Source organism: Stegodyphus dumicola, chromosome 5, assembly GCF_044657685.1.
Source record: "Stegodyphus dumicola isolate Sdum_Otavi_A_Nest chromosome 5, ASM4465768v1".
Taxonomy (NCBI): Eukaryota; Metazoa; Arthropoda; class Arachnida; order Araneae; family Eresidae; genus Stegodyphus; species Stegodyphus dumicola.
In genome coordinates this window covers 141820832-141842664 of record NC_140772.1, presented here as the reverse complement: position 1 = coordinate 141842664, position 21833 = coordinate 141820832, and the positions used below count along the sequence as shown (strand labels likewise).

General features: G+C 33.9%; 1 protein-coding gene across 4 annotated transcripts in view; it reads left to right on the top strand.

Moving 5' to 3' along the window:
* The window catches only part of LOC118181300 (uncharacterized), a 243838-nt gene that overhangs the window by 54795 nt on the left and 167210 nt on the right, over nt 1-21833 (top strand). For all 4 annotated transcript variants that reach the window (XM_035350406.2, XM_085817136.1, XM_085817135.1 and 1 more), the window contains exons 2-4: nt 8686-8751; nt 21078-21172; nt 21261-21365. In XM_035350406.2, coding sequence (XP_035206297.2) covers nt 8686-8751; nt 21078-21172; nt 21261-21365 — 266 coding nt within the window. The remainder of the gene's footprint in view (nt 1-8685; nt 8752-21077; nt 21173-21260; nt 21366-21833) is intronic.

The following is a 21833-nucleotide window of genomic DNA, read 5'->3' as shown; positions in this document are numbered from 1 at the left end:
AAATCAAATCTAGTGTATTTAATCAAAAAAAAAAAAAAAAAAAAGTTAAAATTTTAACATATCGGAAGTCAAGAAGACGTAACAATTATTCTGTTGAGCTAAGGCTGAAAACATTTAAGTACTTGAACTCCGCACTAAACTTTAAGGCGACTGATTTAATGTGATACTTGAATATGTATTTTAATGAAGCCCCAGCAAATATGCTGTTTCTTCATATGAAGTTAGCCGTGTATAAAAGAAACAGGGCGATGAAATCATTGTACGTGAAGCTTTTAATTTAGAGAGCATAAGAACGTAACAGAAGATCAAACGCAAAAGTTAACTAGAAGGCAGTGCTCACAATTTACACCGTATTCACGAAAGTCCGCTTGCGCACTTTATTTTCGCAACCGTTTATCCAGGGTTCGTACGGTCCTTAAGAGTCCTTAAAAGTCCTTAGATTTTTTGGAATCGGTTTTTGGTCCTTAAAAGTCCTTAATTTTCGCCAAAATCGGTAGAAGGTCCTCAATTTTAATCATCTGAAATTTCTGTCTGTTTTTACGACTGCCATTTCAAATGTGAATTAGCATTTTGTAGGAATATTTTTGGCGTTTCACCGACACATATCGTTATCTTTTGAATGGGTTCATGGTTTATAATTTGTTTCTATTTCTAATATAAATGATGGAATACTCGAATTTCTAAGCAAGAAGTGAAACATAAGCATTTCGAAATTCATATTTTTAAAATAAAGAGCTCTTAAACAACTTTTCGCTTTGGGGATGTGAATTTTTTTATTAAACGGTTCTAAATTTGGCGACTTATCAACAGTTTGGCGATTTTACGATCAGCTTCTATAGAAAATTTTTAATTCCGAGATCTAAGAATTTTTCGACGATTTTTTTAAAATATCGTAACATTGATAAATTTCATTAAAATATAGGTAATATATTGAAATTATTTAAAAAATAGGTACTATTCGATTTTGAGGGCCATAAAAAATTGCCAAACTATTGTTGATGCCAGTGCTGCCAAAAATAATTGCGGCAACCCTAACGCAAGAAAGGAAGTATATAACGACTAAGATTGATGTTTTAATTTAGATGAAAGGCTAATTTCATATAGTACTTTTTTATTATTATAATTTATATAAAAAAGGCTAAACATGACTGAATGGAAGTATAAGAGTAAATAACTACATATTTCAGATCATTATTATAATTTATATAAAAATTGCTAAACATAACTGAATGGATGCATGCATCACTATTTCGCTACCGAGTTATCGCTCAAGCATAGTTTCATCTCGTTGGTTGTTCAAACATAATTTTCTATAATGAATGATGCCTTTTCTTTGAAAAAAAAATCTCTGTAATCTGTAACGTGCAGAATCGCCCACTTATTTGTTTGCTGCTTTTTACAAGGGTAAAAACAATTGGATTTTTGTCAGTTTCCTGTTTCTTTTTAAGTGAAAATACGTCGATGTGTACATAGATAAAGGGTGTGCGCAGAGCCATTTTTGTGCAATTCTGGGATTTTTTTTTTTTTTTGAAGTGAAAATAGGTCGATGTGTACATGGATATGTATGTGCAGTTCTTAAAAACGAGTCAAGCAGTGGGTGATTCTGTACTTTACCCAAAATTCTATTGCGTACTTTTCGTCATGGGCAATTCCCAAATTATTAAATTCCATAGGATATCAAAAAAGGATTTAAAAATTAAACTACTGTTTTTTTAACAAAAAATTTAATGGTGGCCATGTAAATCCATAATGATTAAGGTTATCAAACTACCTAATTTAATTATTTATAACTAACTGCTTACCCTTAAAAATTATCTTTACATATTAAAGCGAGTTATTTACTTTCATTAATATTCATTGTGGTCACAAGATAAAATAAAAAAATGTAAAAATTCAAGTAAAACTTATTCTTTGCATCTAGTGAGACTTAAAATAGTACAAAACAGTTTATCACGTCTGGTGCTTTCATGGCTTATTAGAACCTTAAAGTATATCAACTGGGTTACAATCCCTGGAACTCTACACGAAGCTACGACACTAACGGCATCAAACAGAGCCTGAATAACTTTCAACACCTGTAAACCATGCCTAGGTCAGTCCTTTCAGTTTTGCTCTAATCAGCAGGTCTCTCTCTAGACAAGCAGCAGTGGTGACAACATTCAGTCTTTTGTTAAGAATCATGCTGATTATGATCTTACTTTTCATTTCAACCTATGCCGTTTGACATAAAAATCTACCTGCTATTTACTAAACCTCTAGACTGACCAAGTATGTGACAAAATGAGACATAAAAAAAATCAACATAAAGCTAACGGTTAGTAAAACGTAAATGTCACTTATCTTGTTTCAAATATGTCAACTATTATAAGTTTAAAAAATTTAATGCTACTTGATAAATTGCATGAAGTTTATTTTATCCAAACCTATTAATAATTATGTTAATTAATTCATGTTTATTAATAATGCATACTACTTAGGGATCTGTTTCATTTTTAGGATGGTATTACAAAAGTGAAATTAAGGCATGGATAATATTAATTGAATTTTTTTTATTCAGTTCCCATTTGCTCATAGGTCCTTAATTTTTTCATTAATGGTCCTTAAAAGTCCTTAAAAGTACTTAATTTCCGTGTGCAGAAATGTGTACGAACCCTGTTATCGTAGACACATACTTTCAATTATAAAAATGTTTTAAATGAACGCAAACATAACTGTTTTGCTATTTTTAAGTTGAAACCAGTTTCGTAAACATTTCGAAATCTTATATCGTATTACGAGGGCCATCCAGGAAGTAGATTACGTTTCCGTCTGTGTCCGCTAGGGGCGGGGCTAGCGCGGCCATCTTGGGGTCAGAGCGTTGCGCAGCTCAGTCTGCATCTAGCCGTGCTAGTGAGAGGTTCGTGCTGTGCTCCGTTCAGATACTGTGACGGTTTGAAATGTCTGCGTTAATTGAAAATCCCGCGAGCTGCGCTCAGTAATAAGGTTTCTGACTGCAAAAAACTGTAAACCGATAGAAATCTATCGGCAGCTTCGTGAAGTGTATGGGGACAACATTATCACTGAAGGTGGAGTGCGTCAGTGGGTCATAAGATTTCAAAATGGCCGAACCAATGTTCACGACGAAGATCGAAGTGGGAGACCCAGCATAGTGACCGCCAAACTTCTCGAAAAAGTCGATGCTAAAGTCCGTGAAAATCGAAATTTCACAATAACGGAACTTTCTTTGAGTTTTCCACAAATTTCGCGAAGTTTATTGCACGAAATCATCAGCGAAAAGCTTGGTTACCACAAGTTTTGTGCAAGATGGATTCCAAAAATCTTGACAGAGGACCACAAAAATCAGCGAATGGCTGCAGCGTTGAACTTTTTGGACGCTTACCATAAGGATGGTGACTCTTTACTCGATCGCATCGTTACTGGTGACGAAACATGGGTGAAACATGTGAACTGTGAAACGAAATTGCAATCAATGCAGTGGGGGCACACAAGTTCTCCCCAAAAACCCAAGAAATGCATGCAAACAATGTCGGCAAGGAAGATGATGGCGACTGTTTTTGGGACAGAAAAGGTGTAATTTTGGTGGACTTCCTGGAAAGAGGCACTACAATAAACTCTCAAAGGTATTGCCAAACTCTCCAAAAACTCAGAAGAGCAATTCAAAACAAGCGCAGAGGAATGTTGAGCTCTAAGATCTTGTTGATTCACGACAACGCCCGGCCCCACACGGCAAATGTCACTCGTAAAGTTCTTGAATCTTTTAAGTGGGAGTTGTTTCCTCATCCGCCGTACAGTCCCGACCTGGCACCGAGCGACTTCCACCTATTCCCAGCAATGAAGAAGTGGCTGGCTATGCAGCGTTTTGATGACGACGCACAGCTGCAAGAAGAGGTAACGAAGTGGTTGAAGGCGCAGGCGGCCGAATTTTTCGACGAAGGAATTTCCAAGCTCGTACATCGCTACGATAAATGCCTTAATTTGTATGGTGACTATGTAGAAAAGTAGTATTTGAGTGTGGCTTTCATCTGTATATAATAAAATTTGTTTCCTATACTTTGTTTATTTTTTTATTCCAAAACGTAATCTACTTTCTGGATAGCCCTCGTATATATATTCTAATATATATTCTTTCCGGTCCCTATACTTAATAAAATTTTATATTCATTATGAAAAATGAAGCACAAAAAGTTTAACTCTTATACTACAAAAATTGATTCCCTCTTCATAAAACCGTCACTGGTTATAAAGCAGTGTCAGATCCATTGTATAGATTATAAGTGCCATAGATTAAAACCTTACTTTCATATTGTAAGAGGTATATCGACACCAAGGATTCTCAGCGGGGTCGGTTTTGACACCCTGAGTGGCCAATACAATTTTCAAGGGGATCAGGGACGATCAAAGGGTTGATAGCCAAATTTCAGCATCAGTTGATTTTGTAGAGAGATTAGGTATATTTGAAGCAGGGAGACGTGAAAAATGAGCAATGGCCTCGCCGGGACTCGAACCACGGACCTCTCGAATCGCAGCGAGTGTGCTGACCACTACACCACGAAGGCATGTTAAGAAGGCGGAAGGAATACCTTATATATTTCCCCTTTTAAAGGGCGATTGGGAATATTAGGGGACGCAATCGCCAAATTCTGGTAGTGGAGAATCATCATTCACCACCTTTTTTAGTTCGGGTGCCACTGTAGAGACGTTAGGTATTTTTGAAGCAGGAAGACATGAAAAATGAGCAGTGCCCTCTCTGGGACTTGAACGACAGACCTCTCGAATGCGCGCCGAGCGTGATGACCACTAATCCAAGAAGGCATGCTAAGAAGGCGGGATAAATACCTTATAATCTGTATAATCAAGATCCCATTGATTAAATCCCATTGATTAATCCCAAAAATATATTAATAAAATTGATAACTAATTGCTTATTGAAGTAAACCTATATCGCGCAGTAAGGAAGAAATCACATAAAATAAATACAAGGGAAAAATATCTAAAATTACTTAATATATTTTAAAAACCAATACTAGTTTTTTAATATACAATTTTTTATTTTTATTTCATGTGCAATATAAAAGAAAATGCAGGAGCACGACGTACTGAATGTGCCAGCATAGGTTATAGAATTGCTGAATGGAATATTTGATGATGTAAGAAAAGCTGATTCCATTGAAGTAATATATCCAAGCACAAGTCTTAGTCAAAACACGCATGTACGTTAAATTTTGGAAAAGTCTAAGTTTGGAATTTAAAAGTCACTGTTTGTACCTAGTGAAAGCAGCCTTTAATGAAGCCAATAATTTGCAACGAAAGCAAGAAACAGGCTGAGTATTTTTGAACGAGATGATTCAAGAATTAAGTTAAACACTTTTACATCAAATATTAAGAAATAAACTGCATCGATACATCAAGCCATCTCATTTATTAACATCTAACTTTTGTGCAACCGGAATCTGTGATTTTATTCCTAAAAATTTTATGTTTTTTAAATTGAAAATAATAATAATTGAAAAAATAATAAGCACTAATATTTTTTGTTTCAAAATTTTTTCTAATTTTCTTAGTCTTATTGGTATTTTTAAGTTACTTATTTGCAATTATTTGTATTACGACTATGTTGGATGTAGTATATTAAGAGGGTCGAAGACGAAAAATGTTCGTTTAAAAGGGTCGGTCTAAGGAAAAGATTGGGAACCCCTGATCTAGAGAGATAGGACTTAACGTTTATAAAAAGAAGCTGTAAACTGTATTTGTCGTTTGTAGCAAATCTGACCTTCCTGTTTGCTGAACCTATTGACAAGGAACTTAGTCATGCTGTTTTATGGAAATAGAAATTCCGGAGTAAAAGCTGTTGGGAAAGAATTTCATCCATCCTTTTGGATAAATGCTCATATTATTCATTCCGTTTCATGTTCTTAGCAATTTTTGTTTGTTATTTGAAGTTAGACTTGTTGTTTCTTAATTATACTTTTTTTTTAAATGCAGCAAAATTGACACATGTCGAAGTTCTGTCTGTACTAGGCTACATATGTGTATATGATAACTAGAAAACATCAAGTTATTTGCATATGTCTCTTAAAAGTGTGTGTATAAAATTTGCTCTATTGTCAAAAAATTATATCTTACCACATGTCGAAGTTCTGTCTGTAAACGAGGTTTTTAAAACTCACATTTTATTTCCTTTGTTCTTGTTTTAATATGATACTAAAACGTAAAGGAATTTAGTGCATTTCGAGATCTTCTTTTCAAATTACTTTACGCACATGCATTTGTTTACGCTGTTTCGAGTGGCAATGATGGATCGGCATTAGTTTTCGAGAAGAAAGAAGGGAAGCTGAGTTTATTAGCGAAAAGTCCGGTAATAATGTAGAATAAGCTTTCTCTTCAGCTTTTTGAACGTAATGAAGTTCCGAGTTAACTGCTCAAAATACGTTGTTGGTTTGATTTAAAATCAAGACAATAATAGGTGAATTTGGTAGTCATAATTCTTTTAATGTTATTTTAAATTGAATGGAAATTTTTTCATGATGTACATTTTTAAGAGATTAAACGAAAGAAATGTAATTAACTTTTCATGAATATTCGATAACATTCTTTTTAGAACGTATAACAGGGGACAATATAAAGGCTGCAATTATATTTTGAATTTTGACAGGTACTTCTTCCCATCATCTGAGCTCTTAAATGCATCAAGCATAATATTGGTAAAGGTTTTATAATATTTCTCATTTCTTAACCATTACAACTTGCCTTTCTGCAAATTTTGACTCCTTTTTCCATTCCTTTTGGCCTCCAAGCATTTTGTATTCTTAGACTCTTGAAAGTTCATATGAACCTTTTTTCTCGTTCTTAATTTTTTCTTCGTAACTTCGAATTAATATCTGCGTATAATTTTCAAATTTTGTTATTTTTCTGGTGGGAATATGTATTTGTGAAACATAAACATGCAACAGGGAAGGCTAATTTTTCGAAAGATATGTGGAATGTTTCTGGAGGATATGTGAACTTTAATAAAAATGAAATTTTAAAGGGAAGATTTTTTGGGAGGGGAAGGAAGTTAAATTATGATAAACTATTCTTCATCAAATATGAATAATGGCGAAATGTTTTGTGTTTTGAATATTTTTATGCTAAATATCATGAATATTAGATATAGAAAAGTGCAATAAGTTAGAGCAAAATAATTAGTCCAAAAAGGCTTTGTCTCTGAGGAACTATTGTTTTCGTTTTGCGATTTTGCGTCGAATCACTCTGCATGTCCGTTTCACTTTTCAAACTGTTGCAACTAAATATTATCGCCCTGTATTATATTTGGAGAAATGAAATGCAGTACAAAGTCTGTAATCTGGACGTCCATTATCCGGAATAATGTATAATCCAGACTTCAAAGCCACAAACTTTTTTTTTGTTTGCTTTACGAATGCGCGTTTAGCACAAAAAACGAAGCAACTTAAATAACTTACATTGAAAGAAATGTTTAATAAAGTAAACAAATAAATATTAATCTCTTACCAGATTTAAATTGATGATCTATAATCCGAAGAAACCCTTAATACGGAATCGCCGAAGTCTCGACGAGTCCGGATTACGGACTTGTACTGTAATGAAGAATCTGCCTAAATGTATGTATGTTTCTCGCATTGTGATAAAACAACGGTACCTAAAGCCATCAAATTTTGATTGGCGTAACCCTACTGCGAATATGGGCATCTGGAAGCCCAAATTTATTATCGATTTCATATTTTGTAAAACTGTAACGAATACCACAGAATACCAGGTTTTTGATTAACAAACTCAAAGATTTCAAAGCGAGCAATTTCGACGTTGTTCAGAAAAAGACATTTTTATCTCCAGCGCGTGAGACTGTATCGGAAATTCTAAAGATATGCTCAATTTAAAATTATTTTGTGATATTGCTCTTGAACTGAATTTTATGGTTTAAGTGCAAAGAACATGATATTTAACAAATAAAGGTAACACACAAAATGTTAAAAAAACGCCCCTTTGGACGTAATTTAAAATCCGACGCTTTTCAAATTTTCTTTTTTTATTCGCTTTTTTTTTAAATAATTATTTACATTTTTGTGTTATTTTCTCAAAATCCTTTATGCATACATCTTTGAAAAATCCTTTTATGAGTAAATTTCTTTTCTTTAACAATAGGATAAAAAATAGCGTTGCTGGCTGTTGCAGTTCAGAAATGATGACTTCTCATTTGCAGTGCCATTTGCTTCCAGTCATATTACTGGAAATTACAAGAATTGGGGAAAGAAAAACATTTTGGAATAGAATAAAATGGCCGCGATTTTCTTGCTTATGTCTCAGATACGTGCTGCGTATTTGCTGTTATATTCATTTTAAGGTCCTTATTTAATAGAATTTAGATGAGTTCATGGATGATGGATTTCCTCTGTCGATTCAAATTTGTAATCTTATTTACAGTTACCACAAAGGGCACAATGACTATGCTGCTAAAGGTTAAAAAAAAAAAAAAAAAAAACTGTTTCATAACTTATTAATATTTAATTTCGTAATCAACATTTGTTTCCTAGCTTAATTTAAAGCTAAAATTTAAAAGAATCTTCCTGTGGGTAAGGGCTTTAAAAATTCAGCATTTTATTTGAACTAGAATATAAAAATTTCTCTCCTTCCCTTTTTTATTAATAATTAATGTTTTCGATATTCCAGATGTCCGAAGGCCGCCGCAGCCAGGTGGTATTGCTAGATGAACGAAGATTAGACTTAATAATACAGGTAAAATTTTCATTTTCAATTTCAATTTCAAGTGGATATTGATATTTAATTCTTATTTGTTAATATGGAAATATTTTTTAACTTTCAATAAACGTGTACTTACTTGTTACAGGAAAAAGAGTCTCTTAGTTTATTTGCAGAATGGGAAATGATAAAAAAAAAAGTTTGGTTCTTGTTTAATTAATGGCAGTTTAAAATCCGCCACTGATTTTCCTTGTATTATAAGACAACATTGTACAATCTGTTTTTTTTTTTTTTTTTTTTTTTTTTTGTGTGTGTGTGTGTGTGTTTTGTTTTGTTTTGTTTTGTCTCTTGATCATTGTTTTCCGTTGTTCAGTGGTAACCTTCAACATAAGAAAACCCTCTAAGTTCCATGCGACAATTATCATTTATTCATTGTTCCTTAGTTTCCTTCAAGAAATCATTGTTAATAATGATTGCTATTTTTCATTCGTTCATTTCTCACAGTAAGTACATTGCTCCTCCCCCCCCCCAAGGACAATTCTGTATCTCCCGTTCTACTGGGCCGATTGATGAAATTCAAATTGCGTTCATCATGTCTCGAAAGCTCGACTTATGATATATATTAGATTTATACATCGCGTTATTCTAACATAGGAATTCTGACACAAAATCAGACTTTTTCTGAACATATAATTTTTTTTTTTTCCATATTTCGATTCTACTACTCAAATTCTGCCTAAATACTAAATTTTGTAATTTTTGGTGAGAAATTTGTGGAGAAATTTAAAAATTTATTTTGACGGATATTTTTCAGTTTCAAATTAATTCACTTAGCGGAATTCTTAATTTATAGTAACCTACTTATTTTCCTTATTTTTCATTGATGCACGAGAGGAAAAAAGGTCCATTGTTCATTCTTTCAAATAATTTTAACAAATTACGTTTTCGTTATTATCGCTTATATTAAACTAGAAAGCCCGGCGGTCATACGAAATGACCGCTGTTCTAGATATTATAAATTGTAATTAAAATGATTTGTGCAAAGGTGTCTGCTAATTCAAACTGAATTACCCAGGGCAGGCGGCGAGGACGCCCCTTTGCTTACTGCCCCATAGGGTTTCCCCCTTCTACTTGCTTAAAGTAGAGTGCAATGAAGGAAACCACTGGCGGTACATTTCTTAAGAGCCACCGCTAGCTCAATAAATAAAGGTGATTTAAATAATAAAATGTTAAGTCACATGTCAAAGATCTCTTTGTACACAACATTTCTTGTGTAGATCTTTCCATCATTTTTAAGCTCGCGTTGCAGAAGACCATCAATTATTTTTAATTTTACGTTTGTTCTTTCACGAACTCTTGAAAAGGCAACATGAAGTAGACCATGACCAAATGCAGGCTCAGGTAAAAAAATGCCAACACGCTGAAGCTTTTGTCCCTGAGACTTATTGATGGTCATAGAAAATGCAAGTTTTACAGGATATTGTCTACGTCTCAATTGAAACGGCAACCCTGTGCCGTGGCAACTTCACCCCATTGGCTAGTACAGTTACGCAAGCAACCAATAAACTATCGGCGACAAACAGACACTTAAGCTGCATATAATAAAGACGTTTATTTATTTCATTTTATTTGTTTTTTCATCGTTGCCGGTTTTAGTCGGTTGCAGATTTCCGAATTCTATTATATATAGATGTTAAGTTTATTTATTTAATGTTAAATGCACATGCTCTTGTATTTTTAATTTTTCCGGCTTAGATTTCTCATAATATTCGTCAAGCGCTGCACTGCACAGGAAATAAAACAATTTACAGTTACGCAAGCAACCAATAAACTATCGGCGACAAACACTTAAGCTACACATATATAAGCTATGCCAAATTTCAAAATGCACCAAAATGTAAATTCATGTATATCTTAGGACATTTTGAATAAAAAATTCTGAATTTTTGCAGATATGCTTAGAAATACATCTACTTTAAGATTATGTTAAAAATTTTATAGGTTATAATTCAAAATATTTTTCGAAAAATTTATAAAAAAATATTTAATAATACAAATTTTTAAATAAATAATAAAAAATGTGCGAATTATGTTTGGATTAAGCCTAAATTTCGAATTCTGGAAGAAGGAATCAAGTAAGTTTAGTAAAAAAAGAGATACAGTACAAAGTCCTTAATCCGGACTCGTCGTAACTTCGACGATTCCGGATTATAGATCATCAATTTAAATCTGGTAAGATGGCGTGCAGAAATTATACAATTAAAAGTATGAAATCGTAATTTATGAAATAAAGAGCAATTATGCTCTAAAGCGTTTCAAATTTTACAAAAAAAAAAAAAAAAAAAAAAAAAAAAAAAAAAAAGCTTAATATTTATTTGTTTACTATTAAATATTTCTTTACGCATGTGCGCGCATGTGTAAAGTAATGTATACGCATTCTTTACTCGCATGCGTAAAGTTTGTGGCTTTGAGGTCTGGGTTATAGATCATTCTGGATAATGGACGTCCGGATTACGGCCTTTGTATTGGATTAATAAATATCAAATTCAATTAACATTGAGGAGCTAAAATTTTGAGAGCTAATTTCTAAAAAACTACTCGTGTGATTTTTACAAAACATGGCAGTTTGGCATAATTTAAGTCATAGAATCGAAATATGGAAAAAAAAATTGGCATGTCATTTCAGAAAAAGTCCGATTTTGTGTCAAAATACCTATACTAAAACAAAGCTATATATATCTAATACGTATCTATCCTAAATCGCGCTTTTGAGACATGAAAAACGCAAGTAGAAATTCGTTAATCGGCCCAGTAGAACGAGAGATATAAAACTGTCCCCCCCCCTTTTTTTTGCGCAGTGTGCAAGGAAGGAAATGTATTCAATTAACAATGCTGCAATCAAAAATATTTTCCTTACTTAGCAGTAATTTTAAAATAAGCATCTGTAGTACTGAAGTGCTTTATTCTTAGCCCCAATCCTTTCTATTAATTTTTTGTTTCTTTCCCAGGTGCATTTTAACTAAATGATTATGGTGTAAAAGATTTTCAGTCATGTCTCCGTCTATGGGAGTTTCCTGTGACCAGGGCTGTGAAGTTGGTAGGGAAAATGACCGACTCCAACTCCTCATATATATTTAAGTAAACATATGCACATGGGTTTCAGCTTATTTTTTTTTTTAATATAAAAGAAGTAGAACGGGAGATATAAAATTATGCGACAGAAAAAAAAAAACTGATGGCATAGCAAATTATTTATATTAATTAACATTTGTTATGAAATGGAAAAACTGGCATTAGTTATCTCTAAGAAACAGTATAGCTTCGGCAAGATCTTCTTTGTTGGAGGGCCATAGATCCGATTTGATAAACTTCAGAGTTGAGAAGAGTCTTTCCGCACTAACTTGAGTAGGAGGAAGAGCTGTTACTGTTAGAGCTACTTCTTTTAACTTTTTAGGATAGATTTTATAAGTTCTAAAAGAGGTAGCTTGCAAGCGCAATCATATTTCTCTATTTCTTCAAGGACCGTGTAGACATCTTGTTTGTATTTTTTCATTTTTATATCTAAAGGCTCTTGGTTCTTTATTTTCATTCGCTTTGCCTTAGCCTTTTCAATATTATCCAAAAATATTTCTCAAAATCTAATTCATCACTGGAAGAGGATGATAGAGACTCAATTGCAATGTCTGCAGTTTGACTGTCCTGATTCGAATTCTCCAGTTGTTCTGAGAATAATTTCATTCTTAAAGTTCATAGATGGCTTTCTTTGCCTATTTAATTTGTTCATCATCCAATAAAATTCGGTGTTTAGAATCTACATATATTGAACACAGCAAGATCTCATTGTCTAGCAAACTAGTTTCTCTTTTCATTGAAGAAATGATTCCTTCTGCAATAAACCCTCCATTTCAGAAAAAACAAACATCACATTCTTCCATTCTCGCCTCCTGTCGATTCTTCAGATTGCAGCTTTTTTGTGGCTATATACAGTGTAGAAAGAAGTTTCCAATTCTGCAAGATCATTCCACACTCTTTTTGTTAGTGAAACATTAGGGTTATCTACATCTTCTAGAAAAGTTCTTAATTCTAACAACCTCTTTATCATCAAATATGTGCTTCCTTATCGTGTTGCTTGATCAATAATTGCTCCTTTTCCTGCTCGCTTCCTAAGAATGGCATCAATTTTGCGAGTTCTTGTTGCTTGCCTAAATTTACCATTGAAATTAGTAACTAAATGAATTAGTTTAATCATTAATGGCAAATATCACATCCATCCTCCTTCCTTATATTTATTTATTAATATGTCAATAAAATAGAAAATAACTATTTATTAATGTATATGGTTCATAAATAAAAATAATGACTCAACTTGTCATTAATTTTTTCAATTCATTTTAATTTCATTTCAAATTCAACTATCCAACAAAAACTGGAGTCTGAGTCGCAGTCGTCCTGTTTTTAGCGACTCCAGTTCCGACTCCTTTTACCCCAAAATCAGCCCGACTCCACAGCCCTGCCTGTAACAAATGATGTATATTTAGATTAGATTTGAACTTACAGTGAGGCACAGGAATTCTCTTTTGTATCTATAGGTCATATCTGTCTTTATATCTTAAAATGTATGTCATATCATAAGGGGTTTTTTAAATCTATGCCAAAATCCTTCTTCCAGCGGTATTTAATGCTGCTGTCATTTTAGCTTTTCTTTCTAAAGCAAATGCAAACTTTAACGTTTTATATTTCTGCTTAAATATCATAATTATTTGTAGATGATTGTTTATTTCTGACTGCTTCTGCTCCAAAAGTCTGCTGAAGTTTATTTATCCTTTTACATATACGGAAAATTTTTCTTATAAAGCATGCATCTTTTCTATAATTTTATAAATAGAAATATAAAATATAAAATCTTTTCTATAATTCTATAAATAGAAATATAAAATATAAAATCTTTTCTATAATTCTATAATTTCTATAAATATTTAATTACATTTAATTATACTATTTTTATGTGTATTATTATAAGATTTTATTTGTTTTTATTTATTTTTGTTTCATTTTATATAATAATTTTAGGATATATTTTTGTCTAATTGAATTTAACGCTGTTTTTGTTTTAATTCAAGTGCTTATTTATAGTATAGTAATATAGATGTTGTGATTCTGAGTCTAACAATGTTTAAATTGTAAAAATAGCTTATGTAAAACCAAGATTTAGGTTTAGGTCTCCGCCCGGGTCATAATTTTCTGTGGGTTTTGGGAAAACGCATTTTTGAAGCTATCAGAGTGATTTTCCCCAAAATATCTAGATGTCTGGTGTATACCAATAACAAAAAAAAAAAAAAAAAAAAAAAAAAAAAAAAAAAAAAAAAAAAAAATGCCATTGGTAATTGTTAGAAACGAAGAGAAATAGAGTGCATAGCTCTCCGTGTTCAATCTCAACGTATCTCCATCGGTATCCAGCACACTTTGCCAGCATTTCTTCAGTTGCATAATGAAAACTCAGGAGCCTTGGCTGCAAAGAACTCCATGAGTGTGTGCAGAAGATCTGCCTCACTGTGGAAGGATTTTCCACAGAAATGTTAGTTCAAAGAATGCAACAGGTGGTGATCTGTGGGTGCTAAATCCGGTAAGCATAAAGGATGGCACTTTGTCTCCTAGCCAAGTTGTGGAATGGTATCTCTAGTTGCCTTTACCTTGAATACTCTCATTTTGCTATGGAGGCACAGTTCACCCTTTCAGTTAAGCAGTGCTGACTCCTTTTGCTGCAGTGCATCTGTAAATACAGGCCCATAGCGATGGTGCACCCTTGTGGTAGTAGCTTCTAATTTTGACTTTCCCACTTTTCAGCACTTGATAAAATATGGTGTGTTGCAGTATTGAGAGAGCAATGGACAGGCTTTGTTCCTTGTTGGCTGCCAACAATGTGTGCATGGAGACTATCTCCCACCAACAATAGAGGAGGTAGACCTAATCATAAATGGTTTGGCAAGGAAAAAGGCACCGCGGCCGGATGGTCTAGACAATATAATACTCAAGGCATTGCATAATGAGTTTCCAGAGCTGATCCACTCAGTCTGCAAAGCATGCTGGAAAGTAGGACACTTTCCGAAAGATATGAAGCTGGCAGAGATCGCTCTGTTTCACAAAAAGGGGAAAGATCCCTCGGATCCGACCTCCTACCGCCTGGTAAGTCTCCTTCCCACAATTAGCAAAGTTCTAGAAAAAATCATTCTAATGAGGCTAAATTATTTCCTGAATAAAAGTTCAGTAATTAATAAAAAACAGTATGGCTTCCGTGAAGGAATATCTACGGAACAGGCAGTAGCAGATCTCCTGAAAGTGCTGAAAAAGAACAGAGAGGAAGACAATCACTCAATAGTAATATCTATTGACATAAAGGGAGCCTTCGATAATGTCTGGTGGCCTGATGTAACAAAAGAATTAGATTCAATCAACTGCCCAATTCAGATCTTAAAGTTGATAAGGAGCTACCTTGAAGACAGACAAGTCCAAGTAACTACAAACGATGGAATAATCCAGCATAAACTGGAGAAAGGCTGTTCACAGGGTTCCTGTCTAGGGCCAACCCTGTGGAACCTAGTAGCTAATTCAGCGTTCCAAATTTTTGAGATGGAGAGCGAAATACATCTGCAGGCTTTTGCGGATGATTTCCTTCTAGTAACTTCGGGAAGAAACAATATCGAGAAAATTACACAAAATGCACTAAATAGGTTCTTAGAGTGGGCACAAACACATAAACTTACGATCTCAGCAGAAAAAACTACCATGCTATTTATAGGGCGTAAAAGAGTAATGAAAAGAAATCCTACCATTAGACTCAACGGTAGCTCAATAAAATGCTCTTCAAACATAAAATACCTAGGATTTACCCTCAACAATAATCTCTCTTGGATTCCCCACTTAAAAGAACTCAGGAAAAGATGTATTGCACTCACAAACACAATGCTACGCACAACAGGACTGCAGTGGGGAGCACCACCATGGGTGCTTAAGAGGTGGTACCAAGCAATAACAGAAAGAATTGTTTTCTACGGCGTAGCGATCTGGGGAAATACACTCAACGTAAGCATGCGTAGATTACTTCTGTCCATGCAAAGGCTGCAACTCTTGCTCATCTGCAAGGGCTACAGAACTACTTCAACGACAGCTCTGCAGGTTCTAGCAGGAATTCCTCCGCTAGACCTGCAAGCGGAAAGGGAGTCGTTAATTGCAAGAGTGTTAAGGCTAGGTGAGGATGGAGTTCTATGGGAACAACACCACTTTGCTGAAGACTTTGAAAAACACAAGCCAGTGACTCAAGGACATCCGGCTGAAACACATCTAAAAAAGTGTATTCTAGGCCACTATGTGACACCAAAAGATAACCACACAGCTATATTTACAGATGGCTCAAAAACCGAGACGGGTACTGGCAGTGCCTTCTGCGTTCTAAAAGGTAATACAGCTGTGTATAAATGGAAAAGAAGACTTGGCAGTAGGAACTCAGTATTCCAAGCTGAGCTGGCAGCACTTAAAGCAGCAATTAATTATGTGAAGAGGAACAGACTTCTCCACATTACTATTTACAGTGATTCTGCCTCTAGCCTTGACGCAATCAAAGGTTACAAAAGTAGAAGCCAGTATGTCCAAGAAATTAGAAAAATCCTCCTCAGTCTTCCACCATCAGAAAGGCCATGCCTCACGTGGGTTCCGGCTCACGTGGGCATTAAAGGCAATGAGGAAGCAGACACCCTGGCAAAAGAAGCGGCAAAGGAGGTCTCAAGAACAGAACTGCCAGATAAATTACCTAGGTCTCATCTCAAAAAGATCACTCTAAAACAACTGATAGAAAGATGGCAAGCCAGATGGGACACAGCAGATACAGGAAGGAGAACGCATATGTTCTTCCCAAAAACAACGCTAGAGTTAAACTGCAATAGTGGTAGTCAGACACAGTTTTATACAGGTCATGGCCCATTCCTGACCTATCTGCATAGATTCAGCCTGAGTGACACAGAAAGATGTCAATGTGGAGAGGTGGGGGATCCAGACCACTACGTCTTCCACTGCACAAACACGGCACAGTACCATATAAGAAAGCCAAGTCAAGCTTACTGGCCACAATGGGCGGCAAATATGAGAACAAACAAAACAGCAAATAAAAAGCTACAAGCGGTAATCAGCCATTGTCAGAGAAAGTATTCTCTAATACGACGATACGTGTCCCCAAATAGAAATAATCAAGTGCTTAGCGCTCTGAATCATAAAATGTATAAATCACACTAAATCAATCTGGGCACACACCTCGAACCTCTCAACCCAAGACTAACTTAGATAATTAGGACTATGGCAACAACCTGCCTATATTCTTTATAATGTTTACTTTTGCAATTAATGTACAGGTCTAGGACTCGCAAGACCAGATCGTGCCAGTAAAATCTTCAACAGCAATGAATTTTTCCTACACTTACTAATCGTGTATTTAAATTACAAGTTTGTGATAAATAGGTTCAAGAAGGGCAAGGTCAACTTATGTTATCACCTTAAGTTTATGAATGATATTATTATTGGTATGGCATTTTTGCCTTCTTAATTTTAATAAATATTCAACTTTTTATGCAAATTTTAGGGAAGAAATATCTGTATTTATGTGATCAATTGCATGTTTGAATCTCTTCCCTAGTGATCAGCATTACGTGCTTAATTATGTTTTGTATAAATTATGTGCATGTTCTAAGGTGATAAAACTAACTATGGAATTAATGTAGGTAAGTTTCTCTTTGTAATTATGTATCAGCATTATGTATTCAAGTGTTTGGAATCAGATATCAGTTTTACTGAGTATGTGCTGTACTTTTCTGTTTATGTTCACTTTAAAGTACTCAAGTCTGTATTTATTCCTTCTCAGCATGTACTATGAAGGTCACTTCGTACTTGGCTAGGATTTAGACTACATAGCAGTACTTAATGATCAGTTTTATGTATTATGCTTATCAGTTTTATTTTTAGTTTTCATGTATTATGTATGCATTTTTAAGTGTTATGTATGCAGGCATTAGGGATCAGCTTTCTGTACTCAGTATCATGTTAGTTTTTCACTTTAATATTCAGTTTTGTACTTATGTATGTATTATCCTGTCTGCAAGTACTACGAAAGAAAATGTAGGTGAATGGTTCAATTTGTAAAACAACTACAGTTTAAGTATGCGCAAAGAACTAAATTATGCAGGAATTTGTTATCTTAGTGATAACAGGTACACAATCTTTTAAATGTTCTTACATAAGAGTCAGGCACATGGAAATTAAACTGCGTTAAATTATGTTTGGGCGCTAGGATTTTTTTAATCATCTTTTAATCTCTCTCTTTATTATTTTTTTTATTTTTTATTTATTTATTTTTTTTAAAGTTTACTATGTGCAATAATTTAATAGGTTACAACTTTCCTCCATGCAGGACCAACGATTTCACAGAAGCCCCATAAAGATATGACGGTTGTGTCACGATAAGCACCCGCATGTAGACATTTAGCAAGTCCAGAAAATCCACGGCAGTTAATTTTTCAGGCAAAGTCCTTCTATCTTTACTTTATCTAACACAAGTTTCTGTCTATTCTAACAGCGATTCTTAACAGTCTTTTGATTGCTTCTTTGCTTAATTTTAAGTAGTTCCTAACAGGATACTCTTTCCCCGTACAACAACATCCAAGCTTATATGTAGACTTTATGAGGCTCTTAGCCGTCTATTCGGCTGCGTTCCCGGAGCAGAATGGAGCAGAGAGTAGATGGTTTCTGCCAGGAAGATAACACACTGTGAGGCTAAGGCCAGGTCAGTGGTCTTCCTTGGTGGCGCTCACTCACTCACCCATATGCTTAATTTTGATATCCAAGTGCAGGTAATATCCAACTGTTTTCTTGAAAACCTAGAAGTGTTTGGCAAATTCAACACACGTTTAACCACTCGCCTGTTCTGTGGCTGTTTTCATGGCCTTGTCACTCACTGTGGGATTCATTACAAAGGCTCAGATCTCCTGACCTGAACATCTGGAACCAATGCCTGCTGGTGCATTCATTCGTGGCATCTTCCCCAATGCCAAATATATTCAACAACTTGATATAGCTGCTGATGAACCCACCTTAAAGTCGTGTAGCAAACAAGTTGCTTCAATACTTTCATTTCTTTTTAACACTAGATTAGCTGTGCTTGTTGTGTGTGTGTGCAGTGTACCTATATTAGTGTAGGTTAATTGTCACACTAACCTTCATTGCTTTTTCGGCATTTGAGGTACTTTTGTTTCCTCTTCGTGAGCGCTTCAGCAGATGGAACTTCAGAAATGGCAAGAACGTTTTTGTTTACTTTGTAAACACAGCCCTGACAGACAGCAGTCAGTAAGTTCGGAGTAGCTTTAGAGAGTCTGTGTTTCAAAGATGGAGCTGAATTGCATATTAGAGTTTAATCTATGAGTGCTGTTGGTAATCTACGACATTTTTTGTGTAGTGTGGTTTTTCTAATCTTTGCATCCATCCTGCTTGAGTTATTTACAGCTGTTATTTTGCTGTGCACTCTTATTAATTCTAATAAATTGATAATTTCTTCCTGCTCATCTTGAGTAATTATTCGAAGAGATCTTCACAAAAGTGTTGCACATAGCAGTGTTATGTTATGTGCAACAAATTTGTGTTAAAATAGCATTTGCAGGAGATATATGTAGATAATATTAATGCAATAGTTTGTGGAATATGCTGTGCATTGTTTTCATGAAAATCTTTGCTCTGCTTTCCATGGTAGGGGATTATGAAATTTAGATTAGCTAATTAATACATGGAGTAAAACATAGATACAGTCAAAAGTCGTTAATTCGGACACCCATAATACGGAATGATCTATAATCCGGACCTCAAAGCTGAAAACTTTCTGCGCATGCGCCGCGTTGGCACATGCGCACAGGCGTTTTACGTGTGCGCCTAAGACTTTGACTACTGCGCATATGCGTGTGCGCAAGTGCAGAATACATTTTCGCCTGCGCGTTTAATGTATAACGGAATTATCTAATTATCTATTTCAGTTAATGTTAATGATTGCGTTGTTCCTTAATCTTCGAATTGGATCCCGCTTATTATTTTTTGCAGACTGTAAGAGCAATTTTATAAAAGTAAACTTGAACTTTCGATTATGTCAAATAGAATTTCCGATGCTGGAACTTCCAAAGGATCTACAAAACGAAAGTATGTTTCGATGTCCAACAAACAAAAGTGGAATTGCTGCAAAAAATGGATAAAGACGAAGAATGTGACAGAGAGGTTAGTGAAAACGAAAAAATTTCGATTGACAAGTTAGTCGGTATTCTCGGCACAGCAATTAACGGGACTTGAACAGAGTAACTTTGTAACTGAACAAGAAATTATGTCTGTTTATAGAATTAAAGAGAAAGTATTATCACATAAAACGAAGCAACTTAAACAACTTACATTGAAAGAAATGTTTAATAAAGTAAACAAATAAATATTAAGCTTTTTTTTTTTTTTTTTTTTTGTAAATTTTGATACCCTTTAGATCATAATTGTTCTTTATTTCATAAATTACGGTTTCATATTTTTAATTTTAGAATTTCTGCATGCCATCTTACGAGATTTAAATTGATGATCTATAAACCGGAAAAATCGATAATCCAGAATCGCCGAAGTCCCGACGAGTCCGGATTAACGACTTTTGACTGTAAATGATATTATTGGTAGATTAAAAATTTTTCAAATTTAAAATTGTTTTTCAAATAATTTATTGTCATACTTTAAAGGTTTTTTCCAAAAGGGCTAATAAATGCGTTATAAACATTTAATATTTTATGATTATGCAGAAAAATTTATGATGATGGAAAATCTTATGTATTTGATATTAAGAATTGCTTTTAATTCATAAGAAATAGCATTCCAATTATATAAAGTACTCATATGAAAAAGTTAAGACATAATATTATTAAAAAAATCCTGATTCTTATTATTCTTGAGAAATAATGCAGAAAACTCAGATAGCAATACAGTAAGCATAAAATCCATTTAAAAACTGGGCAAAATTAAGTATTTGGATGAAGAGTATAAACCCATAATGATTATAAGTTGATTTATGCTTAAGTGCTTTCCAACTCAGAATACGAATTTTCAGCTTGATGAGAAAAAGGTTAGTTCATTATTTTATTAAAGTCGTCATGATTTAAAAAATCATTTTCTTACGTTTAGTTCATCCTTTAGTTTTATTAGTTAGGTATGAAAGTGTAACTGAATCCTCAAAGGGATAATAAATTGAATTATGTCTTTAAATTATAAGAATGAAATTAATATTGAGATTTTTATATGCATATTTATTTTTACAGTCAAGATTATATGCCGGTGAATTACTTGATATTGTTGCATCTCATTTCAATCTAAAAGAAAAGGAATACTTTGGTATAGCCTTTATAGATGACACGTAAGTTCACAGCTCTAAATTCTTTAAAGTATTATTTATTTGTGTGGTATATATGTATGTAATATTTAAAAAGAAGCTTAATTTTTAGGGGACAGTATTCGTGGTTGCAGCTTGATAAACGAGTATGGGAACATGAATTCCCGAAAAAATCGTTGCTACAAGGATCCACTTTAACCTTTTATTTCCGAATAAAGTGAGTAAATATTTCTTCATATATTCATCAATTAGTTACATATAACAATTTGGTCTATATTATGAAAATTGATTCTCTCTACTGTTTACGAATAAGCTGACGGCTGACACAAGTGGGTAATATAATGCTTAGCAAAAGCTGTCTGTTGTGCTTATATGTTTTGGTTCAGTTCTTGCGTAAGATATAGATATTTGTGACTTGCAGTGTGGCACTTAAAATTCTTTGATATAAAAGTCTTCTTGTAAAGTTGGTGGGTGAAATCCTTCGGTTCTGTCTTCCAAGGTAATTATTAGTCAAAATTGAGATGGAGCTTAGGCAGATGACATTTTATATGCTAAAAAATAATAAGTAAATAAATGAATAATGAAGTCCAACCCAATTCTAATGAAACCCGACATTTTATCATGTTGTAATGCAGGAAAAATAAAATCTTAACTTTTGCACAGCTGAAAATTTCCATATGACAGA